Source organism: Stegastes partitus, unplaced genomic scaffold (assembly GCF_000690725.1).
Source record: "Stegastes partitus isolate 25-593 unplaced genomic scaffold, Stegastes_partitus-1.0.2 Scaffold287, whole genome shotgun sequence".
Classification (NCBI taxonomy): Eukaryota; Metazoa; Chordata; class Actinopteri; family Pomacentridae; genus Stegastes; species Stegastes partitus.
The window spans coordinates 321,966-344,770 of record NW_007578018.1 but is presented as its reverse complement, the minus strand read 5'-3'; the positions used below and the strand labels follow the sequence as shown (position 1 = coordinate 344,770).

At 43.2% G+C, this 22,805-nt stretch overlaps 1 protein-coding gene across 1 annotated transcript; it reads right to left on the bottom strand.

Annotated features, from left to right (window-relative positions):
• Positions 1-765: 765 nt before the first annotated feature.
• neurl4 (neuralized E3 ubiquitin protein ligase 4) lies at positions 766-22,213 on the bottom strand. Its single transcript, XM_008282828.1, has 29 exons — positions 22,049-22,213; positions 16,402-16,915; positions 16,242-16,307; positions 15,661-16,163; positions 15,368-15,479; positions 15,191-15,279; positions 15,010-15,082; positions 13,964-14,237; positions 13,419-13,600; positions 13,252-13,337; positions 13,006-13,168; positions 12,699-12,909; positions 11,729-11,805; positions 11,524-11,602; positions 11,060-11,229; positions 10,839-10,967; positions 10,475-10,620; positions 10,037-10,255; positions 9,349-9,447; positions 9,112-9,264; positions 8,794-8,961; positions 8,435-8,593; positions 8,009-8,188; positions 6,428-6,521; positions 6,237-6,344; positions 6,009-6,153; positions 3,702-3,814; positions 3,345-3,504; positions 766-3,249 (listed from the first exon to the last, which is right to left on the bottom strand). The coding sequence occupies exons 1-29, from the start codon at positions 22,211-22,213 to the stop codon at positions 3,045-3,047; spliced, it is 4,842 nt and encodes a 1,613-aa protein (XP_008281050.1). The 3' UTR covers positions 766-3,044.
• Positions 22,214-22,805: the final 592 nt, after the last annotated feature.

The following is a 22,805-nucleotide window of genomic DNA, read 5'->3' as shown; positions in this document are numbered from 1 at the left end:
GATGGATGTTACTTACTTATCCTCTTATCACAAATCTTTTTGGTTTGTTCACATAATATTATTTACAGACAGGTGTTTCTCTTCGACTCTGATCTTCTCATCTAGCTCAAAAAAATGTCAAGACTATTCCCTTAAATGAGGCTGAAGGGCCAAGACAAGCTCAGGACCACCAGAGTGGTCAGCTCCAATTTAGCAGACACCAGAACGATAAAAAAAAAAAAACTCAGGGTCCAACTTAAAAGTGCAAAAATGACTCTTTACATTTGAAGACACACGAGTAAACGAAGCCAACTATGCAACCTGACAACCACAGATCTGTCTGTCAGTGGTACGTGACCATACTTGGCTACAGTTAGAGCATCGTTACCTTTGTGGGGCAGCAAACTAGTCACGTGTCTAGTTTTAAAGCTTCTCTTTGCCGAGTCTCTGCATTTTTTTGAAAATCACTTTATGTGTGTTTTGTTTTTAAATGGCAGGACGGAGCTGCCCTCGAAGCAGCCATTATTTCTGTAAAAAAAAAAAATCCACTATTGGCCTTAATAAGTAATTAGTCCACAGCATTTTGGGGGGAAAAAGGTGTGATTGAGTAAGTATGCAACACTGCAATAACATGTCAGTGACCAGACTTTTTTTTCTTTTCCTATTCTAAATAAAAATTTTAAAAAAAAAACAAAAAAACAACCAAAAGCACCAGCAGGTTTGGTCTTTTCTTCACGCTGTTTTTTTTTTTTCCAGCAGGTAACAAAGAAATAAACACATCAGCTGTCTTGTGTGCATACTGTCAGTCAGTTTATTTGTATTTTTTATAAATCAGGAAGATATGATTTGTTATGTAACAGCCTATACAACGCAACATACAGAAAACAAAAAAGAAAAATACAAATTAAAATGTACAAAGCAGCACTGGGCTGTAAATAACCCATATAATAGTACTTTTTCACATTTTTCATTGGAAGTTGTTTTTTTTTTTTCCTTCTTCTTCTTCTTCTCTGCTAAACCCCCGTTAGATCGCCTATCAGTCAGCTGCTCTTACACGGTGACTGAGCTTCTGTTCGTTTTTGAATTCCGCAGGAGATTTAGCAAATTGGCAACAGGATTGAGACCGATGTAAAGCTGCTCACATACAATCAATCGCGTGGATGTTTTTTTTCCGGATCAGATAAAACCCTCGTATAAACATTTGACAAGTGTAAATCAATTATTGGGAGTAAAAGAACTGCCGAGCCCTAATTAATAACATTCACATGTAAACACTAGTAGGGATGGCTAAACTTAATGCTTAACTCCTTGCAGACTGTTGGGAGGTCCTGCCGGGTAAACAGTGTGAGACATGACGGATGTATAGATGGATGGATGGATGGATGGATGGGGGTGGAGGCGTAAACGGTGACGGGGTGATATGGAAAACCACTTGTATCCACCTTTAAAAACAACAGTTGGGGAAATACTTTTTACTTCATGACTGTTAAAAGCCTCTTTTCCTAAAGCTCAATCATTTAAGTTAAGTAATTCATACAAAAAACAGAGGTTTAAAAAGGACTCGTCACAGTTTCACAAGTATTGTTGCACTACTTCCTGTGTTTTGGCCAAAATTATGAGCACTTCCCTGTTTAATAATCACTCAGGATGCAACCAGTGAACTGTTTACATCCAGAGTAGGGAAAAAAAACATGCTGATTTGTATTTTAGAAGTGCTGACAGGTGTGTTTTTGTGTCCAGCTTATGCTAAGCTAGCCGCCTGCTTAAATTGCCAGATGGTCCCCATAGAAACGGGAAGTAGCTGCACGCTGCTCGGTGCTAGTTTTCATCCTTTTGTTCCTGGTAAAAGTAAAAAATATTGTTAATATAAGGCATGGGTGTCACCTCTCTGTGGCTTGTCCTAGTCTGTCGCGAGTTAAAAAATAAGAACTTTTCCGTGGGAACCATCTGGGCGCTAGCTGTAGCTTCATATTTATTATACAGAGGTAAGAGCAAATAATCTTCCTGTAGCCAAAAACAGTACATCCTGTATATCACACACACCCCCCCTTTTTAAATATTTAGTGATGCATCCTATAACTTGTAACACACACAAGTTGTAAGGCTGGAACATAATTAATCATTCATCATCTGGCACTATTTTAAGTTCCCAAAAAAGGTGCAGTTTGATCTTTCAGAAGTCGATGTTCTGTCTTAACGCTCCAGTTTTCTCCACATTTTAAACTTTCCATTTGATGAGGAGTCAGAAATGATGCTGGGTCAGAACAGAAAAAAAAAAAAAAGCCAGACTGCTAATGTGGAGAGACATGAAGAGGACAGCAACATATAGTGGTGCATGTGTAAACATCTTTTTTTCTTTTTTGTTTTTTTTGCCCCCCCTCCTCCAGTTTTAAAATCCCCTCCTTCTGCAGAAGTCACAATCACATGACACTCTTGGGTTCATTCTCAAGTGTCTCTCTTGTTTTTTTTTTTCTATATATATTTTTCTGAAAACATCGTCACTCTTTGTTTTTTTGACCCATGTTTCTGTTTTTTTTTTTTTCGTTAACGTGCAGATTGGCAGGAAGTAGCTCCTCCCAAAATGAAACACCAACCACAGCAAAGGTGATAAGGTGTTAAAATAAGTGCCAAAAAAAAAAAGTGTAGCTATTTGTGAGAGTGGAAGAAAATAAGTGGATGGGAAGAACAAAAATGTGGCAAAAAAAAAAGAACTTCAGCGAATGAACAAACATGTCGTGTCGATGAGAAGTTAGTTTAAAAATCGCCCACGAGTGTCCGAAACATAAAGTGCAGGCAGTGTCTGTTCTTTGAAACCGCCGTAGCCCCCGGCCAATAAAAAAGTCCGAGAGCAAACAACCAAAAACTGACGAAAAAAAAACAAAAAACAAAAAAACAAAATCAAAAATGCTGAATTGTCAACAATCCACAGTAGGAACAGCTGGATTCCAGAGGAGTCTCTTGCTCAAGGCAGGGGTTGGATTTGGTTGTCAGTTTATTAAAAGTACGAGGAGTGCCGCGCAGAGCCCCTCCCCACTTCCACCCGAATGCCTCCGTCGTTGCTCCGTTCATTCGACCCGAATGAGCAGTCCGTAAAGGAGTGTGCCGCCCTGCTCCTTGGTTATCCACTCGATTTCTGAGTTGCTGAAGCGAGGATCCAGGGGCTCGCTGTGGCCGAGTGTCTGAGGTCCAACCTTGTAGGAGCCCGGACGCACACACACCTGGAATCCCACCTGAGCCTGGTGGGAGCGATGAGAACGGGGGTCCCGAAATCTGCACGGAGAAAAAAAAAAAAAAAAGTTTAATGCACAAAACATAAAACAGTGTGATTGTACATACAGTCATTTAGTGAAGCAGGGTGGACTTACTGCACTTTGGGAGCAAAGATCTCCAAGCCAGAGTAACGCATGGTGGGGGAGAGCCGCACTCTGGGAACCTCCCTGCCAGGAGCACTGTTTTCCTCCGGCTCGGTGTAGCCATTGGGCCCCTCCGCCTTCACCGGCGAGACGGAGAAGATGGACGACGTCCCTGCAACAACAAAATGTCAGTCATGAAATTTAGCAGCGTTGCTCTACAGGTGCACCAGAATAAGCTTAACTGCATGGGAGTCTACAGATGGAGCAAATGGCCTTGTGTTTGTAGGAGAATGCTCCATCATAGACAAAAAAACATCCCCATTAAACACAGTATGTTTTATCAAAAAAAAGAATCAGCAGTTGTTGTACCAGGCAGGAGCTGGCTGTGGTCCAGTGTGCGTCGCAGCGCTCCTACACTGGTGCCGTGGTACGCAATGTGCCACTTCTTCAATGCGTTAGAAACCTCACAGTGGGACTTGATCCTGCACAAAGAGGACACAGACATTTAATGACACACTTGAACAAATGTTGATGACATATTAATGGACACACAGCTTGTAGGTCAGCAGCGGTTTTTGTCCCCTTGATGTAACTTAATAATTGAACATTTGAGTTGAACAATAGTTAAAACATTTTATCAGTTAAACACCTTAACCTATAAGGTAAAAGATAAGGGATGTGCATGTCAGAGAACGTATTGTAGATTTGCAGTTGTACCTCTTACTGGTTGGTGAGATGGAGCTACAGATGTGTTTGCTAACCGCCTGCAAAAGTCACTTAAAACAAACGCCCCTCCCGACAGTGTAACGACGGCTAACTGTGTCTACATGGGGCACATCCATCCATCCATCCATTATCTATACACCTTAATCCTCACTAGGGTCGCGGGGGGCTGGAGTCTATCACAGGGCTACACTTAGAGACAGGCAACCAAGCACACTCACATTCCCACCTACAGACAATTTAGAATCACCAATTGACCTCAACATGTTTTTGGACTGTGTAGGAAGAAGCCGGAGAAACCGGAGAGAACCCACGCTGTGTGGGGAGAACATGCAAACTCCACGCAGAAAGATCCTCCTCACTGGGATGCGAACCGGCAAACATGGGGCACATGGAAACACTAAACCAGGATTTTTAACACAGGTCGGGAGCTGGGTGTCTTTCAGGAGTGGAGATGTCCGGGTCAAATTTGTTTTTGCTCCTGATCAGATCTAAGTCACTTATTATCTGCTGAAGCTGCTTGCTGTTTAACACTGTTGTGACTACAACTATGATAGCATTCTTATATCCCGGTGCCATATGTATCAGCTGTCCTAGAGGCCAAAATCACGTGTCTGTACTCAGTCTGTCTATAAATGAATCCATTACTGAATGATACTGCTGAAGTGACAATATGTGCACGACAGCAGATGTAAATAAAGAATCACGCTTAGGTTTGTGACGGTCAGTTAAAAATTGCTCCCTGTTCAGGACATCCCTAGTCAGCTGTAGTCGCTAATGTTCAGGAGCAGCAGGACCTCTTTACATGAGTCCAACAACATAGAAACTAAAGTAATGAAGTGTATCGGTGACAATCTGCTCTAAGTCTAAACACATTTCAAAGGCCTGGGTAAATGCAGACTGACTTCATGGACTGATAAAGTTTGTATTTGTGGACATGTGTTCATATATGCTGTCAGTTGAGCAGCTGTTTGCAGCAGCTGGACAAACATTAACATATGTCACGTAGATCACGAGGATTATTTTGATGTAAAGCCGACGTGAAGAGATTACTAATGTTACAAGTTGTTTACAGTGAAAGACCGCAGCTCGTTTGCTGTGTATAATACTTTGGTATTTGTCGGGCTGATTGCTGAATACTAATTTTGAATGAAGTCATTGTTTTTTGCTATTTCATTTATAATTCAGTAAACCTGGTGTTTATTATATCTGTTCTTCAAACTCTTCCAAGTTACAAAAAGTCCACTGCACTTAATGAAATGACAGATTAATCAATCATTGATTGTGATCGTGGCAGGCTATTGGTTGAGGAAGTTCTTTGACATTTGATTCTAATTCTGATACACTGACACTAAAAACCTCCACTGCTTTTCTCTCTGGTCCGTCCATCCATCCATCCATCCATCCATCCATCCATCCATCCATCCATCCCTTAATCCTCACTAGGGTCGTGGGGGGCTGGACTCTATCCCAGCTGACTTAGGGCGAAGGAAGGGGACACCCTGGACAGGTCACCAGTCTATCACAGGGCTACACTTAGAGAGAGACAACCAACCACACTCACATTCACACCTACGGACAATTTAGAATCACCAATTAACCTCAACATGTTTTTGGACTGTGTGGGAGGAAACCGGAGAACCTGGAGAGAACCCACGCTGCACGGGGAGAACATGTAAACCCCATGCAGAAAGATCTCAGGTGACGCAAACCGGCGACCTTCTTGCTGCGAGGCAACAGTGCCAACCACTGATTCACCTTGCAGCCCCGCAATACAACATGGTACAATTAAAACAATGTTCAGCATAGATTTTAGGAACTCTTTCTTAGGTGAAAGTACACAGAGATGCCTGCAGGTGACACTGTGGTACCTCTTATCCCTCTAAACTGTTCACTGTTTAGACTCAACACTGATCTGTCATGTATTAGCTGCGAGGTTGCCTTCTCTCTTACCTGAGGGCGAAGCGGCACCAGCCAAAGGGCAGGGCGTAGTCACGGGGTGGCTCTCCTCTTTTGTAATAAGCCTCGTCACCCCGAAGCTTGTGGCAGGACTCACAGTAGCACAGGTTGTACTTAGCGTCTTCATTGAAATAACCATCTGAATAAACGACAAGATGCACGAATTTAGATTTAAAGTTCGCGGCTAAAAAGGTGAAAAGCGACAGATGAGCAAAGACCTACCAGGTAACGTCAGCAGCTCCTTGAAGCGTGAGCACAGCGCCTGGTACTCACAGGTCTTGTTGGGGTTGACCTCTGGAGGGGGCGTCCAGCACACACTCTCTTTGATTCCTGCATTTTAAAAATAAATAAATTAAGGACTCTGAAGGCATCAAATCCATCAAATGAAAACAGAAAATTAGCCCCATCCTTACCGTCAACCATGTCGGCCTTCTCCATGTCGCCCTGACAGCGGGTCTCGCCACTCTCTCCTCCCACAGCTGGCACGTTGTTTGTCACGATAGTAACCTGTTATTGTGACACAGCGTTAATCAGCGCAATATTACCCATGCTTTAAATTATAGTATTGTAACAGCTTAGTTTTGAAGTAAATGAGATCTAGACAGGTATGACAAAAAAAATGGCTGAAGATCCACTGATGAGCTTGGTTCAGAGTTTCCAGCTGCATCTCAAGGTCCTTTGTAAAATGTAGCAGCTAAAACAACAGGGCAAACCCGTGGAACCCTTTTGGAGCCTTAGTAAAGTATAAACTGGCCTTAATTGTGACACTTCTGGGGATGTGGAGAGTTCTATTTCTCTCACCGCTGGCTTCCATCTTTGTGTAAATGAAAGCTGTTCTCTCTTACAACCACTTCCTTTCTTTATTTTAAAAGGAAAACAGTCTCTATCTACACAAGCGTTTTAATGCTGTTTCAGAAATATTCTCGGTACATACTAGCACTTTGTGTATTGCATAGCCATTCATGTCCACTGGAAGGAGCAGAGCAGTGATTCAATAAGTAACTAGGACCAGAGATTCTCTTTCCTGCATAACAGCTGCTAGCATGAGAGAAAAAAAAAAAGCAACGCCTGTGGCTTGATTCGATATCTATACATTGGTAGTCAAGGCGGATGTCTTCGTTTTCTTCTGGAAGACAGCTACATGGTAGGAACGTGACAAATCAGGGAGGAATGACTGTAGTGTAAGGCCTGGTCAGAATCCCTTGCCTGTAGACATTTAAGCACAACCCCATAGGTTTAAAACTAAATTGAGGTCAGCAGTGTGTTTCTGAAAGTCTCTATTTTTGCCCTTTATGGGGCAAGTGACCATATTTGGTAACTTCCTTGGACGTTCACTGTGTCCACCCTGTGCCTGTCCTTGAGGTTGAAGAACCATGTGCACTTTGATTTAGTTTTTATATTAGTGCCAATATCACTACCTTGTGAAAAATGTCACTAAAAAAACTTTATAAACACTTTGTTACTGGTTTGCATTGAACTCCACTTTGATTTATTTTTAGTGCCACTAATCCCACTACCCCAAGAAAAATGTTACTAAATGAACTTACCAAGCACTTTATAAATACTTTGGTACTGGTTGTGTATCATTACCTCAAACTAAAATGTTCCTAAATAAATGTTTCTTGCAGTTTGTTAGTTTTTCTTTTATTCATTTTAAATTCCCTTTTTTTAAACCAGGCAAGTTACCATATATGGAAACTTTATTAATCTTGATTTGCAACATTATTTTTTTTAAGTCACAAAAGTAAAAATATCTTGAAATATCCTTCATTAACACCCTAGGGTTGACATTTTCATTTTACAAGTATTTCAAGGAGTGTCCTATAAAGGGTTAAGGATCTAAAAACAACAGAATATGTGGATTCTAGGCCTAAATGAAGCAGAATTTATGCATTTTAAGATAAAAAATATATTAGAGTGGATGTACGCACTGCTTAAATCTGACTCCGACACAGTGTGTTAACAGAATTGAGTTTCTATGTGTGTGTTTGTACCTGTTCACACTGGCCGTAGAGGTCGATGAATGGGTAGCAGGGCGAAGGGATGTCCTGCGCCGCCACACCCTGATCCATGCCGTTGACATAGAGGTGGAGACAGCTGTTAGCGTCCACCAGCAGACCTAACACCGTCCCCTCAGGGCAAGTATCTAGGTTAGGACCGTAGTTCTCACATATCTGAAATACGATGGAGACAAAAAAACATACACAGAGAGTTAAAAGACAAGATAGTGAAGCAAGTGGGGGTGTTTGGAGATGGTGGGGGGAAGAAGTAAAAAAAAAAAAAATGAAGGAATTGCAGAAGATCTATCAGCTAGTGAAGCTTGTGGAAGTAAGAACATACTCAGTTTTGTTTGTTGTGTAAGACGGAAATCAATAACCTTCAGTGAAACAGACAGACGTGTGTGTGTTTAGAGTGTGTACCTTCAGGGAGTTGTGGAAGACAGAGTCTCGCTGCAGCAGCCAGGCGGAGCGTTTCAGGCAGCACGCTGTGGAGGGGAAGTTGAGTCGGTCGGGGGAGTGGCCTATCACTCCTAACGACAACGACGACGTCCATGATGGGTTCAGACGGTCGATCTGAAACTGGAACAGTCCCACGCTCTAAATTAGCATCTTATCACTTTTTTTTTTTTTTTTTTTAATGTTTTGTAATAAAATAACTTATACCAAGAAAATAAAAGGAAAACCAGCAATCACTCAACATTTTTTTTAAAGGTGAATTAATAAAATGAGCCTGAAACACAGCTACCTGCATCACATAAAGACATGCACAGCAAAGTTACCTGAAACAGCTGCTGACGAGCCAGCGGCTGGGCGGTGACCAGCAGGCCCTGGTTGTAGCTCGACACTCTGGCTGCTGTCAGATTCTGGTTGGACAGCTGGATGTTTTTGCCATGGTTTTCCAGGAAGGCCATCACCGTGGGCACCAGTGCACATGGCTCACTCTCAACCTGGAGACAACAAATGGCGGAAATTTGAGGAGGTTGTCTTCAAAATAAAACTGATGTGGTGAATAATGGTTGATTAAAAAATGTAACTTTTGGATATTTTGCTGATCAATGGAGTAAAATGCTTGTGATCTTCCTCATTTAGCCTCCTACCTCTCTGACAGGGGTGCTGTCCTCCTCTCCTTCACTGCAGCTGTCTGAGGAGAGCGAAGGCGCCTTGACACTCTCCATGTCCTCCATCAGTGAGGAGCTGACGATGGACACCGCTGTTATACGTCCGTACAGGTCCAAAACTGCATACACATTCTGCAACAAGCAAGAAGGAGGTGATTAATGGCACCAATGAAGTGGGTAGCTTTGTATTGTGCTGATTTGTGAGAGAGGACGCACCTTGGCTACCGCGGTAGCAGCAGGTCCCATGTCTTCTCCATCAATGAAGATGTGCATGGTGTCATCATTGCACCTCTTAACACCCACACGGTTCCCAACCTGGAAACACAAATTCAGTCTTCACGTCCACTGTTTCAGGTCATGTGTACGGTTGTTTTACTGTATATAGAGTGACTAGATAGCTACAAACTGCCGATGATGGACAACCAGGAATTTTTAAATTGTGTTTTGTTTAAAAGTAAATTACATTCCCAGTTTTCTGTAAAACAAACATTTTACTACAAAAAAAAAAGTAAAGTGATGGCAATTCTACATCATAACAGACTCAAAAAAGACAAGGGGTGAGTATGAAGGAATAAAATATAGCTAAGCCATACAGCAAGACACATTTTTTAATTTCAACTTGTGAAAAAGGTGAATACAGATTTGTCAAAGCTACTCTGGGAGGCTAAGAAAATCGCAAGACTTAAGTGTCAAGCAGCTACAGAAAACCTGTCAGTGATCACAGCAGCGTTTAGGGTTTTCAATTTCAACCTTTAACAGGTTTAACTGTGTGCAAACTGTGCAATCCATACCACTTTGAATTGATTGTAAAGCTAAAATGCCGTTCAGGAAGAGCTGCAGCGGTATGGTTTTATTCTATTCTGAGGCTCGGTTCACAGCTCAGAGAGCAGGGAGTGCAGCTCACCATCAGCCGGTCCAGTGAGCAGCCATAGTTCTGCCGCTGCAGCACTCCGTTGCGACGGACTTCGCAGCCGCAGAGCAGCCAGGTGACCTTGGTGCGGAGCTGTGGGAGGGAGGGGGAGAGACCTGACAGGGGGCAAGACGGCAACTCCGGAGGTGCCAGTGTGGTCAGACCGATATGCAGCGAACCGCACCACTGCTCATCCACTTCATCAATCCTCACCTGCAGCGAGAAAAGAGAGAAGAGGGTGATCAGGAAAGAGAAGAAATCGCATAACAAGGCCAACACAACCTATGTTATTTCTAACTCCTACAATATGCAAGCACTTAAAATTCAGATACTATGAGAAACTAATGTCTGCATTATTTCTAACATTACATTGTGGCATGTCCATTTCCAGAGCATCTTCTGGTAAAGTGTTGGCTTTGAGTGCTCGCGTACCTCAAACAGCTCATCTGCTTTGAGCTCCTTTGCGCTGAACACAATGCCATGCGCGTAACCACCGACTCTGACAGCCTGGCAACCCTCACCGAGCAGCACCACGTTCTTGCCGTGTTTACTGTGGAGCCGATGGGCAACACCTGCTACTGCAAACACAGAGAAAATAGAAAAAAAACATAAGATGAGGCTGATAGTTTTGTCCTTACTCCTTTTCATGTTTCTGCAAATCCACTGATAATCATTTCTGCATTTTAGAGTTCCATAAACCGGAAGATTTCTACAATTTTAAAACTTTTTTGCCTGGAAACATACTTTCCATGCTCTAGCAGGTTTTCCAGACCTGTCTAAGGACCCTGATGTGTACCTGGTGAGTGGATGGGGAAGCTCTTCTCAGTGATGTTGCTGGTACAGAGACTGTTGTCCAGTGGACCTGAGGAGCTGGTGATGGACACCTGAACGCACTGACCGTACAGGTCGATAACAGCATACACCTCTGAAACAGACAGACGGAGATACACACGTCTTTTATTCTGCCTTACAACTTCTGGCTGAAGTCAAGCGCTTAGACTGTGGAATATTCTCTACCTGGTGGCAGACCGGAGCAGGCCACGCCTTGATCCACGCCATTGATATAATAGTGGAGGTCGCCGCTGGCTGAGCGCATCATGCCGATCCGCGAGCCTGTGGTCAGGGAGTCCAGATCGCAGCCATAGTTGTTGCGCATTGTGTTGCCATCTTGCATGATGGCTGTTCCACTGGTAGGAAAAAAAAAAAAAAAACAGTTCTGAATTGAGGATTTGAACAATCTGTGATGCAAAGGTCTTGGATAGGTCAAATGTAGGTTACACTACTGTATTATGTTTTGTGTCAAATTAGATAAATAACTGAATAAAGGGGAGCAGACATCTTCATAGGTGTGTGTAGAGTTGAGTCAAAAGATTTGTACTGTGCAAATAATACAAATCAAAGCATGTTTTAAGAGCTTAAATGGCAGAATTTACATGGTGAAGCATCCTTTGAGGCATCATATTCACACATAGCATCCCTACCTTAGCATCCAGGTGTCATAATCAATATCAGTCATGGTGTTTGGAAACTCAAGCTCCTCTGGCCTGATGGCTGTCACACCTGGATGGAAGGGAGAGTGGTGAAATCAGTGGGGATAACACATGAAATATAGCTTCATCAAAAGTCTGAGAAAGAGAGAGAGAAAAAAGTAAGCATGTTATATCCGACACCAGACAATCGTCTCACCTGCTTCTATTGAACCTGACCAGCGGTCCACCATCTTCTGAATAACGATTTCAAACAGCTCTCCATCCCGAAGGCACCTACAGCAAGGGGTGTACAAGTTCACATTACCTGTTAGTATCTATTGCCTTTTTAACCATATTAGTAATGACAAAATTGGGATGTGGTTAGCTTAGATAAAAACACACCTTGTATTGGGGCTGCACAATTAATCAAACATTAGTCACAATCCTAATTTTGGCTTCCTAAAATTACCTGGACATCTGACATTAGAATGCCCTATTACATTCTTTTCAAAGTATTTTTTTGGTTACACATCTGTCTGAGTTGTTGCAGTAACTTAGGGAACATCTATGAATGGAAGTGTCTATCAATGAGCAGATGTTCACCATGTGACGTGTTCTAGGTGCATTTTCATTTATATTTTACCTCTAGAGATGCACTGCATTAAAGTAAAGAAGAATCTTATTTTTTTATTTTGATGTAGAGATTTAAACCTTAGATTTGTAAAATGTAGCATGACATGGGAGTAAAAGCAGCACTCTATTCAATTAAATGATTATCAACATAATCATGCAGCCCTGCAATGTACAACTACAAATTTTAAATGTTTCAAGACACAGTCTGAATAACCAAAACTTTGAAATGGGTTGTAGTCAATCTGTGACACAGTTGTGTTAAAAATACTTTCTGCAGGTAACTGAAGGAAAAAGTGCAGCATTGATAACTCTGAACTACTTGTCACAAAACCCTGAAATTTGCTAAAAGCTGCTATTGAGTTGGATGTATGAAAAAACACAGTATAATGGTGTGAAATGTTCCTCTTCCAATGTGTTGGCTGACATGACAAAAAAAAAGACCAAATGTAGTGTGAAGAGAGTTTCCCAGCACAATCAGTGTGTCAATTATTATGTTTTATCATCCATGGTTGGATTCCAAACACTCAAAGTAACTTTAGAACCACTCGTTTCACCTGTTGGAAATGACAATAGCGTCGTTGAACTCGCTGCGACAGTTCTGACGCAGGGCGGTGCGCCCACCATTGGTGATGACAGCATTGGTGCCGTGTAGCTGGTGAAAACGCAGGTCAGTGGTTGTGGTGGCCCCTGCTACTGAGCAGGGGCTCCCAGGGGAAATGGCTGTGGGGCCCTCTGTGCTGTCCTCTGGAAGAGGGGGAAGGTCCACTGAGAAAGGGAAATGCACAAGAAGGGAGAGGATTAGTGTGCTCAGGTACATTATTACCCTCACTGCTACCCTGTTTGTCCTCCTCCCGCTCTCACCCATGTCGTCCATGATGGTGGCCTGAGCTGCCTGGCCGTAGAGGTCGACTACAGCATAGACACTCGGGGGGACATTCCAGGCTGCCGGGCCCTGCGCTACACCGTTCACAAAGAAATGGAGGCTGCCATCTTCTTTCCGCACCACACCAACTGTGTCTCCTGCCTGCGGGCAAGAGGAAAATGGGTTAATAAATAAAATTACAGAGCAAACACTGATAGGGAAGCTAGGCAATAAAAAGCACTTACTTTGAGTCGATCCAGGTTGTGTCCGTACTCATCCAGTATTGTTGTGCCGTTGTGCATCACACCATTCCCTGTCATCATCCAAGTCCCTGCAAAAACCATCACCCAGTATTGATTAGGAATTCTGGAAAAGGAAATGATCGAACTTACAAAGCTGTTTTTTTTTTTACCTGAGCGCAAGTTTGTCATGGTGGAGGGCAGCTGCAGGTAGGCGGGGTTGTGCGTTGTGACACCAATTTCTATGGAACCCGCCCACTTGTCCACCATCTTGTCAATGCGAACCTGGAACACCTCGTTGGAGCGTAGCGGCCGGCTGCTCAGGACCACGCCGTGGTTGAAGTCATCAGTGGCACTATAGAAACAGCATTAGTACCTTATGAGTGTATCACTGTTTTGTGTTTAAAATGGTGCGATTACAGGATTTCTACACATCACAAACTTTTCTTCTACACTTGCATTGCCTATTTAGGGCAAATAGATCACAGGAACAAGTTGATTTTATCAGTGCCATTCCTTTTGAGACCTTTTATAGGAGTTTTGAATTATTTAAGGCTAAATGGGATGGGACAATATATATATAGAAAGTTTAAAGTATAAGCAGGAAACAGGAATAACTCCTAGGTCAGATTTATAAGTCAAAATTAAGCATGTACAGAGTGAGACTGAGTGTAAATAATTTAAGGACAAAGACCATTAAAAGAGCAGATGGACTCACTGTGGCCGCAGCGCCGTCCTGCCATCGCTGATGATGGCGGCCTTCTGGCCACAGTTGGGGTGAAAGAGCAGGCGGTCAGGCCCGTCAGAGTCTGGAGTGAGGGAGAGGGCCGGCCGGGGTCGGCCAACGTCGGGGGACAGAGCCCTCATGATTGCATTGTTGCGTCTGAGGCGGTCGCTGTGGTTGTGGTTGTGGACTATGGTGACCTTGACAGCCATGCCGTAGAGGTCGACCACGCCGTAGACCACGCCGGGGGTCTGGGCTGCTGCAACACCTAGGAAAGCCACAAAGCTGTTAGCAGCAGTGGAAGCTGAGGTACTTAAATCACATCCGTATCCTTTAAAGTTACAGTATTTCTTGTCCAACTTGTGCTTTTATGAACTGACTGTAAGTCTAAAAGGTAAAACATCTTCAATTGCACCTTAAAGAGCAGCTTGCAGGTTGTGTTTTTCATTCAGGGAACTGATCATTTGAACTTAAAGGCAGAAGATTGGGATTTTCTTTTGTGTTTGTGCAGGTTGCAAACTTCAGCCTGTCTGGACATCTCCTAACTTTTTTTACTCTATTTTTTTAAAGAATGCAGCTAGTGTTGATGCCAGACTTCACTGCTGCATCTGTAAGGAAAAATGATCATGTGTGGTGCTCATTTTAGACAGGAGGATCATGTTCTTTTAGAAATAATGAAGTTCTGGATGTGATATTTGAAGCCAGGACCCTGTAAGACGGATAACTGGTGCGGTCCCTTTACAGCCGCCTCTGATCACCATCAAAAGCAGCTTCTGATGGTGGAGCCACAGGGAGGAATGGCTATGAAATTGTAAAGTTTTGACAATAAGTAAGCTAATAGTGAATAATAAAAACATCTCGTGATCACAGGAAAATACTAAAAGTGGCATACTGAAGACCCAAAAACAAAACAAAATATTCCTTTTTCACTTGGTCCCACCCTTCAACGTGTACAATCCCTATCGTCCCACTGCAACGGAGCGCTTACAGCCAAAAACCGGGCTTCCTTTCCCCTCATTAAGGCTCTTGATATGTCTCACCTTGATCGATGCCATTGATGTAGAAATGGAGTGCTCCACTGGCTTTGCGCATCAACCCTATGTGATCTCCCTCCTAAAAGTGGACGAGCACAGATGATGGAGAATGAAACGACAGATTTACAGGCACAATACAAGATAAAAATGAAATGAAGTGTGTGTCTCTTCACGTGTTACCACCAACCTGAAGTTCATCAAGGCTGAATTCACAGTATTCCCTGCGGGTTCCTTTCCCGTTGGTTAATATCCCGCAGCCACTCATCATGATTGTACCTGATGAAAACAATGAAATTTCATAATAAACACGATGAGAATCTTCAGTTTTGTCTACTACAGATCTCTGTGTCATTAGGTGTGTTACCTGAGCGCAGATTAGTCATAGTTGCAGGATAATCCAAGTTGTTAGGGTTGTGTGTGGTCACGCCGATTTCTATCGAGCCTGACCATTTGTCCACCAGCTTATCAATGCGGATCTGATAACACAGAAGAAACAGATTTGATCTCTTCTGATATTGCTGCATCTTGATTTTTATTCTAGATGGAGTTCTCTGTGCGACCTTACGCTGTGCTTGTGTGCCCAAAATATCATCAATCTGTATGTCATCATTCAAACATTAAGTGTAATAGCAGCATTGAGTTGTGTGATGTAAACACCTCAAACATCTCATTGTGTCGGAGCGGCCGGTTGGTCATCACTACGCCGTTGTTAAACTCATCCAGCGGTCTCCTTCGCTCCGCCGTCTTGTTGTTGTTGCTCAGTTTGATCAGAGTGCCACACTTCTCGTGGAACAGCAGTGCATCATTGGTGGTCATCCCACCTGTCAAGGCTCCTGGCCCCACCCCTCCATTACCAGCAGGACCGTTATTAGCATTTCCACTGTCTCCACCACCACTACTACCTCCTCCTCCTCCTCCTCCACTTCCTCCTGTTGTCCCAGTTCCACTGTCACTGTTAACTGCACCTCCTCCGCTGCTGCTGCTCCCTCTCTCGTTTCTGGAGGAGGAGTCGGGTAATGCATTTCCCCCTCCGCCACTGCCTCCTCCAGTTCCTCCGCCACCTCCACCTCCGCCATCTTCCCCTCCGCCCTCATCTTCAGAGCGATAAAAGGAAACTATTGCGTTGTTGAACACGTCAAAAAGCTGGTGCTCTGTCAGAACTGAAGGAAGACAGGAAGAGAACAGCTGTCAGTGCTGGTCATGTGGCAAAGTATGTGATCTGAGGAGAATGTTCTTACCAGTGTCAGGCTCCAGGTTGTTGGGGAACTTGTCTGGTCGGCTGTGACTGCAGCTAAGCTCAGGCACTGGCAGAGGAAAGAGTGAAGGGGACATGACAAATGAGAACAATACAACATATAGAGTTAAAAAAGAACCACATGGATAAAAAAGGCTCCCTACCTTCATCTCCGTTCATCATTCCATTCATTGCTGCCACATTCATCAGTGCCGCAATTCCCACGTCCTCCCGACCCCCGCACACTACCACTTCTTCCTCCTCATCCTCCTCATCTTCCTCCTCCTCGTCCCGCTCTATTGTCTCTCTCTCTCTCTCTGCGGAGGGCGGTGGCGGCTCACAGCTCACCACCGTTACTTGAGTGCACTTGCCATACAAATCCACAACTGCCCACAGCTTGGGTGGCAAGCCGCTGGCAGCCGCACCACAGTCCTGCCCGTTGACCCAGAGGTGGAGCTCCCCATGGGAGCTGCGCTGAATGCCTACACGGTCGCCCTCAGCTAGCTGGTCGAGGTCGCGGCCATACTCCTCCAGGACAGAGCGGCCATCACGGAGCACCGAGCAGCCCGATACGATCCAGGAGCCGCCCTTAAGGCCTGTGGCGCTGCTGGGGAAGTCCAGCGCTGCGGGGTCCAGTGCTGTCACGCCAATTTCAATGGAACCGCTCCACGAATTCACCTGAAGGGAAAGAGGAAAGGTTTATGGCTACACCTAATACTGAACCATTTGTTTACTACTTATTGAGAAAATGTATTAATTCTCTGTAATATATATATAAAAACAGAAACAGCATGGTCCTTCACAAGTTAGCAGAACGAGAAGTTGTGTCCGGCAACAACAATGCATCTAGAGGGAAAAGGTAGTAGCAAAACAGCTGTCAAGCAGCAGTTATTTTGATCATAAAAAGACCCAGTGTGGAGACAGCAAAGCTGTGTTGTGGGAGTTACTGTTAAAAGAGTGAAGCTCTGTGCTAAAAACTGCAAGTCGATATCTATGGAAAACAAAGGGTGTCTTGTTGTATGATCCATCTTGTTATTTTTAGTCATTCTGTCAGTGAAGAACGTAGCTCAGGGAGCACTCCTTTGAAAACAAAGCAGGACAGTGTGAACACACAGCAAAATGTATGAGTTTTATTACAGCTACTGCAGCAGCAGCAGACAGCATGTTTAGCAGTGAGCAGAAATCGACATAAACTTGAAGTTCCCTTTGAAAAAATTATCTACTTTTTAGTGACACTCCTTACAGAGTAAAGCACTAGTGCTGTGCCCAACAGTATTGTAAGATCAGCATCTAAAACTGGATGGTAAAAACATATTCATGCAGAAAGGTAGTTGTGTACACATCCTGTTCTATATTTAGATTAAGCACAAGGTAAGATTCAGCGTATTAAATTCTGCTGACATCACAATCAACTGATTAACTGAGTCTGTGCTATTTCAGGTTTAGGTACTGGTGCACCAGCTCAGATTTTGTTCACAGTTTACTTATTTGTTGTTTGGGGACCAAAACTGAGTTCTGTACATTTTATTTATCCGCTGAAAGGAAATTATCAAAAGCCATTTCAATGCACGGTTGGCCTCCAACAGATATCATTAAATGAAGGTCACTTGTGCGATGTAGTCTGTGTTTATGACAGAAGGTGGTCGCTGGGATTCACCACTGATAAGGATGGAGAGGAGCAGGACACATCAGTTTTGTCGTTTAAGTGGCCGACATTTGAAGATATCTGATGGGAGCTGATAGTACATGTATTCTCATCCGTCCCACCTCTGGCTACTTATTACATGTAAATCCAAAGGGAAGATTACTCTTTCACATTGTTTTTTTTGTAGCTTTTAGTGCAGCGCTAATATCCTGTTTCACTTGTCTTGTTATTGCCATGATGTGTTTTGTGACGTGTGTCGCTTGATCGGGAACAATATTTTACTACACAAAATTGAAGTATGTTTTATAGTGAAGGCTCTCTTTATTTCTGCACTAGAAAATGCTATAGCAAATACCAGCATATTCTATTTTAGCACTGCACCATGCTAGAAAACACATGAAAACACAAACGTCTATGTTGTCTAGGTGGTATGATTAAATCTTTACGCAAGCAGGCAAGCTTTACGTAAATGATCCTACCTTCCACTAAAAATCCCAAAGACAGTGTTTCACAGTGTGTCACCCAAATGTTCTATCACAAAACCCCCTGTGTGTCTTTGCATGACATTGGACTCATATCACCTAACAAGCAGCCTAAGATATCCATTTCCTCCCAGACACACAAAGTTCACCATAAGCTGACAATAATCCAATACTCTATTGATCTCCTGGGGTAAATTCTAGTTTTTCATTTTTGTTTTGCATCTGGGATGTAGATGGGAGACTGCAGTGTCAGCGACAGAGGCAGTGGAGCTGGTGGAGGTTCAGAGTCATGCTTAAAGACACTTCAATACAGCAGATGCTTGCAGCAGGGCCATGAACCTGTGTCACAGTAGGAGTCACTGCATTCCACCTCCTGCTCAAGGAGAAAAACAAAAAAAACAATGTTGTTTTTCCTCAGGACGAAGGCCTTAGATAAGCTTTATGGTCAGTCTCCCTTTATCTTTTTTGTCCTTGGTATGCCATAGGACTTAGTTAGTAGAAATCCATGCTCATAAAATGACCTTGACTGTAACATTGACGAAAACTTTCTCTGGGATCAATATCATTTTTACAACATTGCCTCCTCCTTCCCCTCTTCCTGTTCTTCTCGTGACAGGTGCTATGTAAGGCAGTGTGCTACGACAGCCCGGGTATCTGGGTTAACAGATTTAGCAGTAGCTCAGCTTGACCGGGTCGCTGTATGGAGAAGACAGACATCTCCTTCCCTCACTCGCACACTTATGTAACAACAGCCTGTGGGCGTCTGCCTCTCAGTCTCTCTCTCTCTCTCTCTCTGTCTTTTTACCGACGGCTACAGCATGCAACATGCCGAGAGGGATCACTGGGCAGCTTTTAAAATAATGAAAAATTAATTGCATGATAGATTCGAAAGCCGCAAGAAGCATTGCAGGGACTTTAGGAAGCAGGGAAAACTTCACAAAGGGAGAAATGAGCTCTGCCTGGCTCAGAATGGGCCTTTGAGGGGTGACTACACATGATAATGAGAACAAATAGTCCATGTATAGTAAAGGCAACGACTTTGTGTCGACAGAAATCTAAGCATTTCTGATCATTTGATAAAAAAGAAATTTAAAATGATGCTTGAGTAAAACTGATTAAAAGTGATACTGCTATTTTCTTTCTCAGTTGTTATCATTTTTGCTCTAGTGGTGATTAAAACCTTTGAGGAAGGTGACAAAAAATTTCTCTACACAGGAAAAAAGTATTTACAATTACTTAAAATATCAGCATGATTTTAAGAAATAAAGGGGCATACTTGGAAATGTATTATTTTTTCTTTTTTGATAAAACTCGCTAGGCTTGACTTATTGTTCTCCTCTGGTAACACATTCTTTGATCCTTAGGAATGTTACAATATCAGATTTTCACTACACGATCACTGTGCCTAAGATATTTCACAACAACAATATTTTATTTAAGTATTAATTGGAAATATTAATGCTTTAATTTGTGCTTTGGTTCTACGAATGCAGGGAGATCCATAGAGTGTCTGTAACCGTAACCATGGTATATATTGATCCGTTGTTGAAGTGTCAACCAGATTATCAAGTTATGATCCAGATTAACCAGCTGCTATTGATGGATTATTTACTATCTGTGTTTTAGTACCATAATATCAAGATTTCCTCTTTAAATATAATGGTAATCCTCAGTATATCACGACACTCCCTATAGTGTTACTTTTGTGGCAGTGCAAAGAGATGTGTTAAGAACAGCTTATTTATTTCTATTTCTCCACCTAACTGTCCAAAACCTAAAGATATTCAGTATACTCGCATGTGTACATATTAGTGTAAAATCCACAGATTGTTTTCATGCTCCCTGTGAATAAATCAACAAGTCCAAAAACACGACAAAGCTGGATCTTTCAGAAACCACAGGCTCATCCTTCTAGATTCAAACCACTTGCAGTGTCCTACTCATGGTGAACTGTACGTCTGACTCTCGTGTTTATTTTCCAACTTCCTCTGCAGCTTAGTGCACGTCAGTAGACAGGATTTGCAGTCATGCCAGTGGGTGCTCTCCTCTGTGATGGAAAAGTATTGATTTTCAGACAGGCAATGCATGTCATGACAAGCTGTTTATGAGGGCCCTTATCAGACTGAGAGCGCCATAACGGCTGTATTATCATTTACATCCAGCAGGTGCCATTAAGCCAGATGTTTAGCTTTACTGGAACATGTTCAGCTCAGCTTCTGCCTCACAGAGCTTCTGAAAAAAACCCTCTCAATGCATCTTGGCCCGACGTAGTGTCATCTAAACTGTGTGGCCCAGTTGGCATTGGCACAGGTTCGCGAGTTGCCATGATGTCAACAAGCCCAGTTGGGTGACACACTGCAGAAGCTGAAGCCATTACAAACGGAGCAGCTTTGGTGGGCTGATAACAACCGAAAAAAAGGCTGTGCACGGGCACTGATGTGATAATGACAGACCTGGGTCGCTTAGCACAAGCCACTTAATAACAAATTCTAGGAAACACAAATTTAATATGCTCAAAATTTGGATTCATGCTCTTCTTGCATCTTCTGGTAATCTGGGAGGTTTTACATAATTTAGGGGAAATGCATGTTGATATTTTACACTATGATATATTTTTAATGTGTATCTAACAGAAAAAGTGGACTTTAGAATGAGACACCTCTATTTCTGTAAGGTTTCACTAATTACCAGAAGAAAGGCACAACTGGTATAACAAAAAGCAAATGTATGTTTTCAATGGATCACCACCATCATAATAGGATTTGGACCAATCACTTGCATAAGAAACTGAAAGCTCACTTGATTTCCCCTGCTATATTGTTTTTATGAAGTGTCAAGCAAGTTAAATGGAAGCAAACATCCAAGCAATGGAACAGAAATAGTTTACAGACAGTAATTGATGGCTAATAGAGGGAAGCGGTCAGACTCATGCACTGCACTAGCAGGGCTGCCTGAACGTTGCAGGTCTGAAAACGCTTTGTGTTCAACCATTCAGTGTTTACGAAGGCTGTTAAAGAGCTCTAGCTCAGTTCTTTAGCATCAAAACTTTTCACATTATTAATGACAGTAGCAACAGACAGCAGTAACCGCTCATTTGTGTTCAAACACAGCCTGAGTCACTTCGGTAGCCCAGCGTGGTGAGCACTGCAGTATTATTAGCCACCGGGAGACACTGACATACAGGCAGACAGCCACCGAAAACCGCTTCAAAACAGAACTATGCTGAGCTGCATTTGGCGTAATTGAGCTCCTGTCATACAATAAGCTATTCCCTGCCCTTGTCAACACACGACAAACCCCCAGTAGCACCTTGCAGAAAGGCTAGCCCCAGTCAGCCTCCCCCTTCTGCTGCTAGCGGCTCATTAGCATGGCTAACTGACGGTACCCAGGCAACACAGGCGGGTTATCGGTGGCTAAGTGATCCGTTTACCACATCCACCCGCAGGAAGGTGTTTGCCCAGCCCGCGTACCCCCTGCTAAGGTTCTGACACTGTATTTAACACAGGCCTAAAATACTGCGAAGGCTGCGGTCGCTGACAAGCCGTGCGAGCCGCCCTGGGTAGCAGCAGCCCCTCACTGCGGACACACACAGACCCCCGGCTCGTCCCTCCAGCTCCCGCAGTCCCGCTGCTCTCACAGCCGCTCGGGAGAAGCAGCAGCAGAAACGGGCCTGCTGTTGTTTACCTTCTTGTCAATGCGGACAGTGAAGACATCCCGGTCCCTGAGCGGCTCCTTGCTGAGCACCAGGCCGTGGTTAAACTCCTGGACAGGCTGGTTGCGCCGGGCGGTTCGGTTCGAGTTGGACAGGCCGATCAGCTTTCCGCTCCGCGGATGCAGCTCCGCCGCCATCTTCAGTGGGCGGCCAGCGTTCACGACAGTCGGGCTTTGCGACAGTAACGTTATGGCAGCCGGTAGATTACGGTCTGCGATCCATACACTTATTGAACGAAGAGAGTGATCACACAATACAACCAAGAATGTAGCCGCACCTCGTTTATAATCGTTTAGAATATAGCACACATTTAAACACTGCTTTTTAATCATGGAAATGTTTTGAATCCAATGATCATAAGATCTTATAAGTCAAAAAAACAGCAGCTGGATTTCTTGTCCAGTTATTTTAGTGAACATCTGCGGAAACACATGGCCTAAATGACTGACAATCTACACGGACTTTTGAATTAAATCTAATCTAAACAGTAAATCCAACTTTAATTTTTAAACGACATAGAAACTGAAGCATTCAGGTGTAATAATAACATTATTTTTGACCTAAATCTGTGTTTCCTTTCTTTAAAAAAAAAAAAAAACAACAACAAATTCTGGCTTAAATCTGTGTTAAGTTTTGATTCCTGGCTTTAATCTCATGCATGTTGCACGCAGCCCTAAAACTTTTTTATTTCTTGACACTTTATCCTTATTTAATATACACTGACGTCAT